Here is a 12,621-nt window from a genome sequence, read left to right on the forward strand (position 1 = left end):
GCGGCTAACCCTGGAGAGTTCTGGGCTAGCGACTGGCTGGACATAAGGGTTGGCATCGATGTCTTGGGGACAAATTATCAGCCGCCCCACCATGATTGGCCCGGCTGCTGGAGAGCGGAGCGAGGTGTCGACTTATCACCGTCGAAGGACTGATGAAGATAATTACATACACATGTACATATGCCTGGCCGACGCTGATAGTATACCGGGCACTATGGCAGTGATATTAGCAAGGAGAGATGAGCTGTGGTTGCTGCTGGTACCGGACTGCGAGCCCCGGGGCCGGTAAGCGCGCCAATCTTGAGATGCAGGGACAGCCGTGAAAGTAAAACCAAGCCAAGTACAACAAGCATGTGCCGGCAGACCTTGTACGTGTATGCTCCCGCTTCAACACCGGGCAGCATGGCGGCTGAGAAGCAAAACGCGTGAGCCGTAAGTCAGGGCCTTTGCTTGTGAGAAGGCTTCTTTCCTTGTCCAACCAAGAACCCCCTGTAGCCTGTAACCTTGTCCTACCGATCCAGGTACCCTCTTTTTCCCCCCATATCCCCTCAACAATAACCACAGCTACGAAGCACCTCAACAGGTAAAGAGGAGCTAGCCAGCGCTCTCAAGCAGAGTAGGTAGGTGGGCATGTTGGGAAAAACAGAGAGACAGTGCGCAGACCCGGGTGTCCGCACGGCGTATGTGGAAGAGAGGGACGCCGAGGGCACGTGGCCTTGGTTTCGTGGCTGCACCTATCTGTCGGCTTGCATAGTGCGTGCTGGCTGGAGCGCGAGATGCTGCGACACGATCAAGCAGTGAGACGGTCCCTGGTGCGTGCTGTGTGTGAGTTGAGGTTGATACGACGGCGGGAGTCGGGAATCGGGCCTTAGTAAAGGCGGGGTTAGGGTGAACGGCTTAGAGTCGCCGTGTCATTCGCCAGGGGTGTTTGCAAGCGTTTCAGTGGACGGAGGCTTACAGCCAGGGCCAGGGCCATAGACATAGTGCACAGCAAACGTGGTATACTGCACTGAACAGCGGAGATCCGGGCTGCTTACCAATAGACTCGGACTCCATGGCGGGCCGTGTGGCGCACTGTGGCCGAGCTGGCAGCTTCGTCATTAGAGACCACCAGAGACTCAATCGTTGCCGCTCTTGCTGAGCTGTGTCATAATCGGTATCAGCACTGTTCCGGCCCACGCCTAGAAACACGAAAGAAGGCTGCGCGGCCACTAAGATTGCACGGCGAGAAAAAAACAAGAGCGCGAAAAGAAGAAGAGAAGAGAAAACGGATGTTCGGGCTGGAGAAGCTCTGGTTTTCTGCCCCTCCTCCTTGGGTCATAAAATAAAAACATAAAACTCTTAGCACGGCCGGTCTCGCCTTGCCCTTTTGCAGTTTCCCTTTTCTCTTGACTTCTTCCCCTTCTACTGTCTGCCCCTCTTCTCCTTCTTTTCCTCTCCGCCTTTTTTCTTCTTCCTCTTCATCTCTCCGCCCCTCCACACCACTCAGCCAACAATCTTCACACCACCAATTCCATCATGGGCTTCTCCGACATTGATACGCTGGCGATCAACGCGATCCGCGTCCTTGCTGTGAGTCTTTTTTTTTTTTTTTTTTATAAAAAACAATCCTCTCCAATTGCAGCCCCGTCTCCATCATCCCGCCACGCCGTCCCTCTGCCGCTCCGCCCCTCCGCCCAATTAGTCGCCGAAACTAACCTCCCCCCGCTCTCCGCCTCCAGGTCGATGCCACCTTCAACAGCAACTCGGGCCACCCCGGTGCTCCCATGGGCATGGCCCCCGTCGCCCACGTCCTTTTCAACAACTTCATGAAGTTCAACCCCAAGAGCACCAGATGGCTGAACCGTGACCGCTTTGTGCTGTCCAACGGCCACGGCTGCATGCTTCAGTACGCTCTGCTCCACCTGTTTGGCTACGATGTCTCCATCCAGGACCTCAAGGACTTCCGCGTAAGTCCTGCTCGGCCCCTCCGCCCTGGCCTCTGGCCCCCCCTGCTAACACGCCACCAGAAAATCGACTCCAAGACCCCCGGCCACCCCGAGGCTCACTTCACCCCCGGTATCGAGGTCACCACTGGTCCTCTGGGACAGGGTATCTGCAACGCCGTTGGTCTGGCCATGGCCCAGGCCCACACTGCCGCCGTCTTCAACAAGGATGGTTTCCCCATTGTTGACAACTACACCTACTGCTTCCTCGGCGACGGCTGCCTGATGGAGGGTGTTTCCTCCGAAGCCTCTTCCATGGCTGGCCACCTGCAGCTGGGCAACCTGATCTGCATCTGGGATGACAACCACATCTCCATTGATGGCAACACCAACGTCGCCTTCACCGAGGACGTTGTCAAGCGCTACGAGGCCTACGACTGGCACGTCGTGACTGTCGACGACGGTGACAACGATCTTGAGGGCATTGCCAAGGCCATCAAGGAGTGCCAGGCCGTCAAGAACAAGCCTTCTTTGATCAAGCTCCACACTACCATTGGTTACGGCTCCCTTCTTCAGGGTACCCACTCCGTTCACGGCGCTCCCCTCAAGGCCGACGACATCAAGCAGCTCAAGTCCAAGTTCGGCTTCAACCCCGAGCAGAGCTTCTCCGTTCCCCAGGAGGTTTACGACTACTACGCCAAGCACGCCGCCGAGGGTGCCGCTGCCGAGCAGGAGTGGAACGCTCTGCTGTCCAAGTACGCCGAGGCCTACCCCGCCGAGCACGCTGACCTCATCCGCCGCCAAACCGGCGATCTGCCCGTTGGCTGGGAAAAGTCCCTGCCTACCTACACCCCCAGCGATCCCGCCGTCGCCTCGCGCAAGCTGTCCGAGATTGTCCTGTCCAAGATCGAGAGTGCCGTCCCCGAGCTGGTTGGTGGCTCCGCCGATCTGACTGGCTCCAACCTGACCCGCTGGAAGGAGGCTGTTGACTTCCAGGCTCCCCAGACCGGCCTAGGCGACTACTCTGGCCGCTACATCCGCTACGGTGTCCGTGAGCACGCCATGGGAGCTGTCATGAACGGTATGGCTGCCTACGGTACCATTCTGCCCTACGGTGGTACTTTCCTGAACTTTGTTTCCTACGCCGCTGGTGCTGTCCGCCTGTCGGCCTTGTCTCACGTCCGCACCCTGTGGGTTGCCACCCACGACTCCATTGGCCTGGGTGAGGATGGACCCACTCACCAGCCTATTGAAACTCTGGCTCACTTCCGTGCTCTGCCCAACTGCATGGTCTGGCGTCCTGCTGACGGTAACGAGACCTCTGGTGCCTACTACGTCGCTCTCACCAACAAGCACGCCCCCACCATCATGGCTCTATCTCGCCAGAACCTGCCTCAGCTCGAGGGCTCCAGCATCGAGAAGGCCGCCAAGGGTGGTTACGTCCTGTCCGAAGTCGAGGGTGCCCAGGTCACCATTGTCTCGACTGGTTCCGAGGTCAACATCTGCGTTGATGCTGCCAAGGTCCTGGCCGAGCAGGGCATCAAGGCCCGCATTGTCTCCATGCCTTGCACTGAGGTCTTTGACCAGCAGTCTCTCGAGTACAGACTGAGCGTCCTGCCCGACGGGATCCCCGCCATGTCGGTTGAGCCCATGACCACTCTGGGCTGGGAGAAGTACGCCCACGAGCAGTTTGGCCTCAACCGTTTCGGTGCTTCCGGAGCTGTCAAGGATGTCTACAAGGTAAGATTATTCCGTTCAAAACTCTCTCTAATGCAGATTGCTAACACTACTCTTTTTTTGTGCTACAGAAGTTCGAGTTCACCCCCGAGGGTATCGCCAAGCGCGCTGCTGCTACCGCTGACTTCTGGAAGGGCATTCCCGTCCGCTCGACTCTCAGACGTGCCTTTGAGCAGATTGCCTAAATCAAATGGGTAAAAAGGGCAGAGGAAAAAAAGCCTGGACCCAGCACGGTCGCAAGAAAAAGAATTAGATGCTGTGTATGGTGATTGGTGATGCCAATCAGATACAACAGTTGTTCTTACTAGTTGGCCAATGGCTATAGGCGGATGATTCACACATAGGATAACGAATGAATATATAATGACCGTAATACTACCATGAATACGCCATGTTTCCTCCCGTGCACCTGTTGCATGTGAGTGCAAAAAAAGCCAATCGTGTAGATGACGTCACTGTTGCAAAACAAAGAAAAAAGGAAAATTCTGTCAATGGATCCCAGCACTCTACATCTACCTACTTTTGCGCTTTTAATATCCTGCCAACCTAGTACTACCCAGCCACCGGACCAGAAGACAAACTCGTTCACAATCTACGAGCTCACAGCATCCGCAGTGTTTTCTCTCTCCTCAGCTTCCCACTCGCGATGTAGATCACGTGCAATGCGCTCGATGCGGCTCGCAGCACGGCGTGCCTCGCCCGTCACATCGCCCGAGACACCAACGACGGTAGCGACCAGCAGCGGCGGCTCTTCAACGGGGCCAGGGGCCGGGTCGTCGTGGTCATGGCGCTCGGGCGGCGCAATGAAGGAGTGTAGTAGGATGGGGCCCGAGGCGGGGCAGGAGGGCGTGGAGGAGGTAGCGTGGGCGGCGGGGCCGGACGTGGAGCCCGAGGAAGGGAAGAGGTAGGGGTTTCGGGCGTGGGATGCGTTGTTGTTGATGTTGTTGGTTGTAGTGCCAGCGGCGCTTCCAAGCACCTGGGTCGCAGCGGCGGGCATGGCCAAGGGCGCGGGGGTGGAAAATGACAGCGACGAAATGGACGACAGCGACGGCGACGGCGGCTCGGCGTCGTACTCGACGAGGATGCGCATGGGCGCGCCCATGTTGAGGTGCGTGAGGGCGGCGTCGGCGGTCAGGGCGGCCGAGGCTAGGACGGTCAGTGACTCAAGCGTCGGCTGCGAGCAGGCGCTTGTGAGAAGCGGGGTGAGCGACGGGTCGGAGAGGTGCTGCGAGAGGTTGGGCGAGGCGTGGAGGAGGTTGGAGGACATGGCGGCGGTAGTGGGGGAGCGGTGATGGGGGAGCGGGCGGTTGGAGTGAAGGCGGTGATGGCGATGGCGATGGCGCTGAGAGGATGACAGATGGCTGTTGGCTGTTGACTCTATGGGGCCTGTTGGATTTAGTTATTAGCGAGCCAAGGATGGTCGGCGGGTTGCAATTGAAGCTTCCACACGATGAACAAAGCTTCTCCGAGCTGCTGGTACGGACAAGGCTCCAATCGATAAGAGAGAGCAATTCGATAAAGTCGGGAACAATTAAGCAGTGGGGGCCAGGCCCGGGGAGGGGTTGCGATTTAGTCAGGAGCAGGCGCGCTGTAGGCCAAGCATGTAAGCCCGTTGGCTGGACATTTCATCCTGCTCATATCACATCACATAGGCCTGTTCCCATAGGAAGCCTGAACAGAGAGAGCAGTGGGTGAGTGAGTGCATCGGGTGGCGGTGTTGCAGCGGGAGCATGCACGTACAAGTAAAAGGAAGAGTCCATATGTAGCTACAGACACATGTGTTGTAGCCGCAGGAGTAGATTTGCTGGTGTATGGTGTATCGGCAGATGCTCCGGCGGCCAGCCAGCCCCAGCAGAAGCAGAAGCACGCAAATGGAAGGGAAGAAGCGAGTGCAACAACATGTCATATTCTTGCCAATAGCGGTAGAGGCGAACCTGAGCTGGCTGCTGTCGGGTGTCCTTTTCTTTTTGTCACGAACTGCACACTGTGATGGGAAAGAGTCCAGGGCTGGCAGACACAGCTTCTGCTTTGAAGGGGGGAGGGCTCTCATTCATGCCTGGCTGCCCGATACTTTGGCTGGCGGGCAAGCGACATGCAAAATGTGTGCTGCCATGCTGTGCTTAACTTGCTGCTCTTTTCTTTGCTTCTCTCCTCCTCGGTCTCCCCCAGCATTGTATTATCGCCATCGCATCGTCTTGTCGGGTAGCGTCGCCCTAACCCTCATCCCTCTCCTCTTGGTCGGCTAACCCTTGTCCTCCCCCAGAAGCTCCAGCTGGCCGACCTGCCTGTCCAAGCTTCCAGGCCCAAACCTCTGCGAGCTACCAGCTTGACCTTCCCTAAACACCCAAACATACACAGGGCCCTTTCTCTCCTTTCTACCTTGTCATCGTCGTCGTCGTGACGGCCCGCCCTATTTTCCAGCATCTCATCTCTGTTTTCATCCGCCTCATACTTAGTTACTGCATATCTTGTCCAACTTGTTCAGCATTGTTTTCCTCCAGCTTCCAACCAGCTGCTATACTGCCCCAGTGGCCATCCCATCTATCCGTCCATATATCTGTTTATCTATCCTCTGGCACCTCTCCTTGCATGCTGCCCTGCCTTTTGGCCCCAAGACTCATTCTTGCTGACTGTCGGCCGGCTGACTTTTAATTCCACCCAACCCTGACCCTCACCCTCACCCTCACCCTCACCCTCACCCGCCCTGGCCTGGCCTGGCCCGAGTTGTTTGTTGTTTTCGCCTTCACCGCGTCCGTCATTCATTGATTGACTGCATCCCTCTCCAACCCGACCGAAGCCTTGATCTGGACTCTGCCTTCTCCGTCCCGACTCGACTCACCTCGACTCTTTCGCCCTTTCACTCCCTCCTGCTTAATACCCGCCAGATCCAGCACCACCATGTCATCCGTCGGCGGCCACTCGACTCGCCGCTCCCGCTCCCGCAAGTTTGGCCTCCGCCCTCCGCACAAGGCACGGTCCCTCAACGACGATGCTTCTGTTAGCGACTCCCTCAATAGTGACGATCAAATATTTGCCAGCGGCAGCAGCGACACCAGCAACATGGACGACACGGCATCGCACCACGATGCGAGAGATCTCACGTCGTCCACCCATCACTTCCACAATGCTGCGTCCAAGCTCAGGCCCAAATCCAACCACAAGTCTGCTACCGCCCCCATCACCGCCGCTGCCACCGTCACGCCTACCGCCACCCCGACCACAGCAAAGGGGGTTACTGCAGCTTCCGCGCCCGCGTCACCTTGTCAAAAATCCACATCTCGCCCTATATTCCCTTCACAATCAGCTCCCCCTTCGGCTCCTGCTTCCAGCGCTGCCCCTGCAACCACCACACTGCCTGACACCTCGGCCGCCCATTCAAATCACGGAGCAAAACATCCGCTTCCCCTGATTGTGAGCTCTGCATCCGAGACCATGCCAAGGCCAGAAAACCGCCAAAGAGAGCCCATGCCGCGGAACCAGCCCTCTTACCACCCCGGCCCCCCTCCTGCTCCCAACTCGTTCTTCATGCCCAACACCCGCTATTCCCACAATCACAACGGCCTGGGCCATGGTCCCGCGAGACCCAACAGCTCCTACGGTGGCCGTGGTCGGTCAAGCTACGACAACGCCAACTCGGGACACTACGGGAATCACCAGTGAGTATCCTCCCATCCTGTCACATGCCGAGCCCCGTTGCTAATACACATAGGCGCATGTCTTATCCCAACTCTAGCAACGCCTCCACTCGCTTCTACCGCAACAGCTACACTGACCCCACGCCAGCGCAATGGGCTCATGACAAGCACGCCGACGTCATGCACTATGCCTACGGCTCTGGTGAAATCAACAACCACCCCGGTAGCCGGCATTCCGAGTACCATCTCAAGAGACAGCCCGAAAGCACTGAGCGCATCGATCGGAGTCTTTCTTCAGAGAAGCACATTGGCAATGTCCGAATGCGCGTGGCTATCCCCGGGATGCCTCACCCCAAGCTTTACGACGGCTTCCGTCTCAAGCAGTACACCAAGCTGCCCGACCACCGTCCTCCCCTTCGCCGGGACAAGCCCGTGCAGGTCCGCTTACCTGGAGATCACATGAGACTGGTCTTGCCAGCCAACGACCGCTCCTTTGATTTTATCCCGAGAGCCTTGCGGCCAAACCAGCAAAAGTCCAAGGCCATCCGCCAGCGCTCGCAGTATGGCTCCATGAGCACCTACTCGCGAGCCCCCAGCATCTACGGCGGTGCTAGCAGCTTCTACTCGGCCAGTCTTGTGCCGAGCTTGGCTGCCAGCCGCCGATCGTCAATTGCTGACGTCATGTTTTCCCCGGCAGCACCTGTTGTTTCTCGGCCAGTCCTTCCCATGTCTGACTCGGTGAGACTCAAAGTGAAGCTTCCTCCACCAGTACAAAGCCTGCCGTACATGCCAGCACAGGCGAGATCGGGCCAGCACATGGGCCAGCCTCCGGCCCAGCCTCTAGCACAGAGTCTGACCCAAGCTCCTGCTGCTTCTGCTCAACTTCCCGTCTCAACTACAGCCCCGACCCTGGGCCGTGCTGAGCCTCAAGTAACCACGTCTTCACCATCCGCTTCATTACCTCCTCTGCAAGCACCACTCGCTACAGAAGCCACAAGCCCGTCGTCTTCAAATCGGCGCCCCTCTACTGATGCCTCGGTTGCATCTGCCCAGCAACCCAGCAATCCTACCCCTCCCAAGACCACCACTTCCGGCGATGCTGTAGTTGTCTCATCCTCAGTTCCACATGCACAAGCCACCACGCAGCCTGCACCCGAACCTGCATCTACGCCCAAGTACAGCCCCAACAACGCTGCTTTCCAGAACCAGTTTCCACCACTTCACCATTTCCACCAACCGCAACATCCCAACCAGCAGATCCCCGAGCGGGCTATCCATGCACCTGTGTTCCAGCCAGGCACACGTCCTGCACCACCGCCCATGTATTCCGGGTTGCCACAGCCGCCGCCGCCGCCATCTGCTTCTTCTGCGCAGCAGCCATACTACACTGCCCCGAACCAGTATAGTCCCGTGTCTTCTTATACCCCGGTTGCTCCGTACGACCACAAACATGCGCCGCACCAGTATCAGCCCCTACACGAGTACCACTACATGGCGCCAGTGTCAGACCCCATGGCTGGGCCCCAACACGGCCACGGATATGAGGCAACGATGCATAACTCGACCGTCAGTCGCGAGATCAACGGAATGACATACTACTATAACCCGTCCCAGGCGGTTGGCGGACCCCCGTCCCAGGCGGCTCCGGGCCCCGGCCAAGCACCAAGCCCCATGTACGCCAGCGGCGGCGATCATGGCCAATACTATCAGAATGGGGGAGGCTATTACATGTATCCACAGTCAATGTACTATCCAGCGTGATGCCATGTACAGATCAGATAGCTTTGTGTTTAAATGCAAGACGATAGGACGCCGCTTTTTTTCTGCTTCTTCTTTCCGTCTAGGAGAAGTTGGAGTGAAGTAGTGGCCTTTCTTTTATTATTATTACTTTGTTTTTTTTGGTTTTGATGGCATTTCTCTCTTGTTTTTCTTCTTTTCTTCTCGTCTCGTATTTCATGTTCATGTTGAATTACTCTTTTTTTTCCCTCTTTTTTTCGGGCTTGTCTCTCCTTGAAACACTGGTATATGTAGTATGACATGACCCCCCTCTTCTCTGCGAAATGGAGAGAGAGAGAAGCGAAGTACAAGTATAGAGAGGCTTTTTTTTGATAGATGTCTGTCGGGATATCACACCGTGATACAGGAGTCAATCCACAGTGTCTTTCTTTTTTTGTTTTTCTTCTTTCTTCCAAGACAAAGGCAGACAGTTTCGTCAGCTGACGTGTGTTGTTCTGTTTTCTTTGATTCTTTTCTTTGCCGTCGTTGAAACAGAACGCGCGGTCTTCTTTGAACTTTGAATATGCATGTAACTAACTATCTGGCTATAGTTGCTCAACTAGACACAAACCTGTAATTAACCCTAGAGGAAATCAAGGTCGCACAAGCAGGCTGTAGTATTGTTGGCTTTGCATCCGCGGATCCGCGGGCCGCTGTTTTCTCTTTTTTTTTTTCCTTTCTCTTTTTCTTTATATGTGCATCACACACAGGACCAGGCCAAGAATCCAACAATCAGGCGGTTCTGCACACCGCTTGTGGAAAAAAAAAAGAAAAAAAAGGAAAAAAAAAAGAGGCCTGTTGTTTTTTTGTAAATCATCAGCAAGACATGCATGTAGACCCAGGAGGCCTGAAAAGATAGCCCGGGATATGGGGAGGGAACACACGCAGAGTCTGACGGAGAAAGAGATAGAAAGATAAATTATTTGCTGGGGCAGACTTCATCCACTCATGGTCTCTATACATTGGAAAACACTAGATAACAACACGATGGGCTGCTCAAGTTACACCGTCTACTTGGAGCCAATGACCCTCATCTCTCAACTACAGCTACGTCACATCAAACGCACCACTATGGTGGATTAGCCCTTCGTTCGTGCAAATCAACAGCTAAAAACTACAAAAGTATCTCCCAATATTGGATGACGCTGGTTTCCTCCATGAACCGGAGTTTAGCTGACTTACACGACGGCCAACACCACAGCTTACAGCTTGGAGGAGACCAGCTGCGATAGATGCCGGGATAAATGGATACGACCCAACTGTTTAGTGGATCAAGTCCAAGGGCGTGACGTGAAACGCCGTCACAGTTGCATCACGCATGCCACCATATGCACGCACGCAGACTTGGAGATTGTAGCATACAGACACTACCTACCTTACTGTTAGTAGTGTTCTATTCACGGCCGCGGCGGCCTGATGGTACCAGGTCTCTCTCTTTCTCGCTCTTCCCGCCTGTTGGGGTCCGGGGGAGGAGAGACCATGAAGACTATGCAAGCATACCATATGACTGACTGACTGACTGACTACTGCTTCTCCAACAAACCGAGCAAAAGGCTGAACAAAAAAGGACGACACAGACACACTCTTCGGGTCCAGGCTAACTGGCTGAACCGCCAGGCTAAGCTTCCCCAAGCCTCCCTTTTTTTCCACAAGCTTAAGTCCCAGGAATCGTTAGGCTCGACGGCTCTGCCGCGCCGACGGCAGCCTAGAACTGGAGCTGGGAATCAGGGCATTGTCAGATCAGCGGATTTCAGGCTCAGGTCCTAGTTATGTGCCATGGCAAGAAAAAGACAACCAAGTTAGTTGGTTATGTGTGCAAACAGACGGTTGGCTATTAGCCGGAAGGGGGATACAAAAAGAAAAGCCCTAGGCCAGTCATCTTTATCTAACCTTTTACACTGTTCAGATGCTTCCTTTTCTTTCTTTGCCTGTGCATGACCATGTCTTACTCAGCGTGGTAGTTGCGCCCGAAACTGCGACCCTCTTGCCGATTGTGACAAGTCTTGGCTTGACCTTGACCGCCTTCACGCTTCGCACTGAATGTCGCAAATCTGTCTACCAATGTTTCTGTGTATGTAGTTAGTTATATAGTTAGGTAACTACGTGTGTGTGTTGATACTGTCACCTGCCATTTTCACAAAGACGAGATAAAAACTCTGTGCGTCCCGTGACTCACACTCTTCTTTTTCTTTTCTTTTCTTTTGCATTTTCATAATTCTCCCCATCACTGGCACAACATCGCGGAGCCTCAATCTTTGCATCTCTACTTCTCTTTCTCTCTCTATCTCTCTCTCCCTTTCTGACTGCAAACCAACCCCAAAAAATACGTCAACCTGCTGGTTCCAGAGCCCCCTCCCCCCTCCCCTCTCCCCTCTCCCCTCTCCCCTCTCCCCCCTCCCCCAGTGTCTCGATCCACTCCTACACCATCCATCGGCTTGTTACAGCTCGTCATGTTTTAGCCTTGCCTGCGCCAATTTATACCGAAGCCCTGTTTTGCCTCTCTGCCTGTCTTGATCCGCCGCCCCTTCGCCCTTGCCCTTTTTGTTCCTTTTCTTCTTCACCCGTGCCATCTTTACCGCATTCTGTAATAGCCACTCATCCTCCCAGCGTCCGTCCGCCACTAGACCCGTCATATTGTTCCCAAAGCAGACACAGCCCAAGCTGTTTGCAGGCCTCGGCCGATTAATCAGGTATTTTATTTTGCCGTGTATCTCTGCTTGTGCTAGCTACCGCTTCTTCTATACACCTTTTTTTTGCTGCTGCTGCTGCCGATTGTTGTGACACTGCACGCATAAATAAATACATACAACTACACACAATACTGCTGCTCTTCACTACACTGCATCACACTCCATGCTGTGCTTGCTTGTCTGCTTTTCCTTCTCACTTGCCCCCTACCCTGCTTGACCTGACCTGAACTGACGGCTGTACATATGTAATAACAAAGACCGTTCCGGCTAACCCAGCCAACCATCCAGCTGCTTACTACGCCAGTCAACCAGCCAATCGACCAGGCCAAGCTTTGTCCATATGCTTTTCGCCCATTATCAACCCATACCAAGACCAGACCAAACCAATCTAATCCAATCCAATCGATCGACCACCGACGACAGACGGCCTTCTCAAACTAAACCCCCTGCAGCTTGTCTTGTCGCTCTATTTGCCCAAGTACCTGGACAAGTACACCTTATGTACTTATCAATCCACTCATACTGAGCCGAAACTAAACCCTTTCTCATCCTCCATTTTACCTCTTTCTTTTTGCGCCCGTGGTTCTTACAGCTTTGTTGGCTGCTGTCGTCATTTCTGCTAACCTAGCTAGACTTTGGGGTTTCCTATTTGAATCCCTCCGCCTGCCTCGTTTTTGTCTGCGCTCATACCGCTATTTCTTCTTTTCTTTTTTTCTTTTTTTCTTCTTCTTTTCTCTTGTGCCTTCTTCACCACAAAAAAACCCCGAAAAAATAAACACTGATATACCATACCGCCCTTTCCTGAAATCGTGCTTTTGTTCTTCTCTGTAACTAGCTGTCTTTCACATCTACACCGCC

The 12,621-nt window shown here is 54.6% G+C and overlaps 3 protein-coding genes across 3 annotated transcripts; 2 read left to right on the forward strand and 1 right to left on the reverse strand.

The window, feature by feature from the left end:
* Positions 1 to 1,518: 1,518 nt before the first annotated feature.
* BROUX77_005944 (uncharacterized protein) lies at positions 1,519 to 3,847 on the forward strand (the record flags this gene model as incomplete). Its single annotated transcript, XM_073750873.1, has 4 exons — positions 1,519 to 1,572; positions 1,722 to 1,949; positions 2,010 to 3,665; positions 3,734 to 3,847. The coding sequence occupies 4 exons, from the start codon at positions 1,519 to 1,521 to the stop codon at positions 3,845 to 3,847; spliced, it is 2,052 nt and encodes a 683-aa protein (XP_073603814.1).
* Positions 3,848 to 4,254: 407 nt separating this feature from the next.
* On the reverse strand, positions 4,255 to 4,929 carry BROUX77_005945 (uncharacterized protein; the record flags this gene model as incomplete). Its single annotated transcript, XM_073750874.1, has 1 exon — positions 4,255 to 4,929. One exon carries the CDS (start codon positions 4,927 to 4,929, stop codon positions 4,255 to 4,257), a length of 675 nt encoding a protein of 224 aa, XP_073603815.1.
* Positions 4,930 to 6,560: 1,631 nt separating this feature from the next.
* Positions 6,561 to 9,058, forward strand: BROUX77_005946 (uncharacterized protein; the record flags this gene model as incomplete). Its single annotated transcript, XM_073750876.1, has 2 exons — positions 6,561 to 7,318; positions 7,372 to 9,058. 2 exons carry the CDS (start codon positions 6,561 to 6,563, stop codon positions 9,056 to 9,058), a joined length of 2,445 nt encoding a protein of 814 aa, XP_073603816.1.
* Between the last annotated feature and the right edge of the window lie 3,563 nt (positions 9,059 to 12,621).

Source organism: Berkeleyomyces rouxiae (assembly GCF_048999995.1).
Source record: "Berkeleyomyces rouxiae strain 22BRR77 chromosome Unknown BrBRR77_ptg000007l, whole genome shotgun sequence".
Classification (NCBI taxonomy): domain Eukaryota; kingdom Fungi; phylum Ascomycota; class Sordariomycetes; order Microascales; family Ceratocystidaceae; genus Berkeleyomyces; species Berkeleyomyces rouxiae.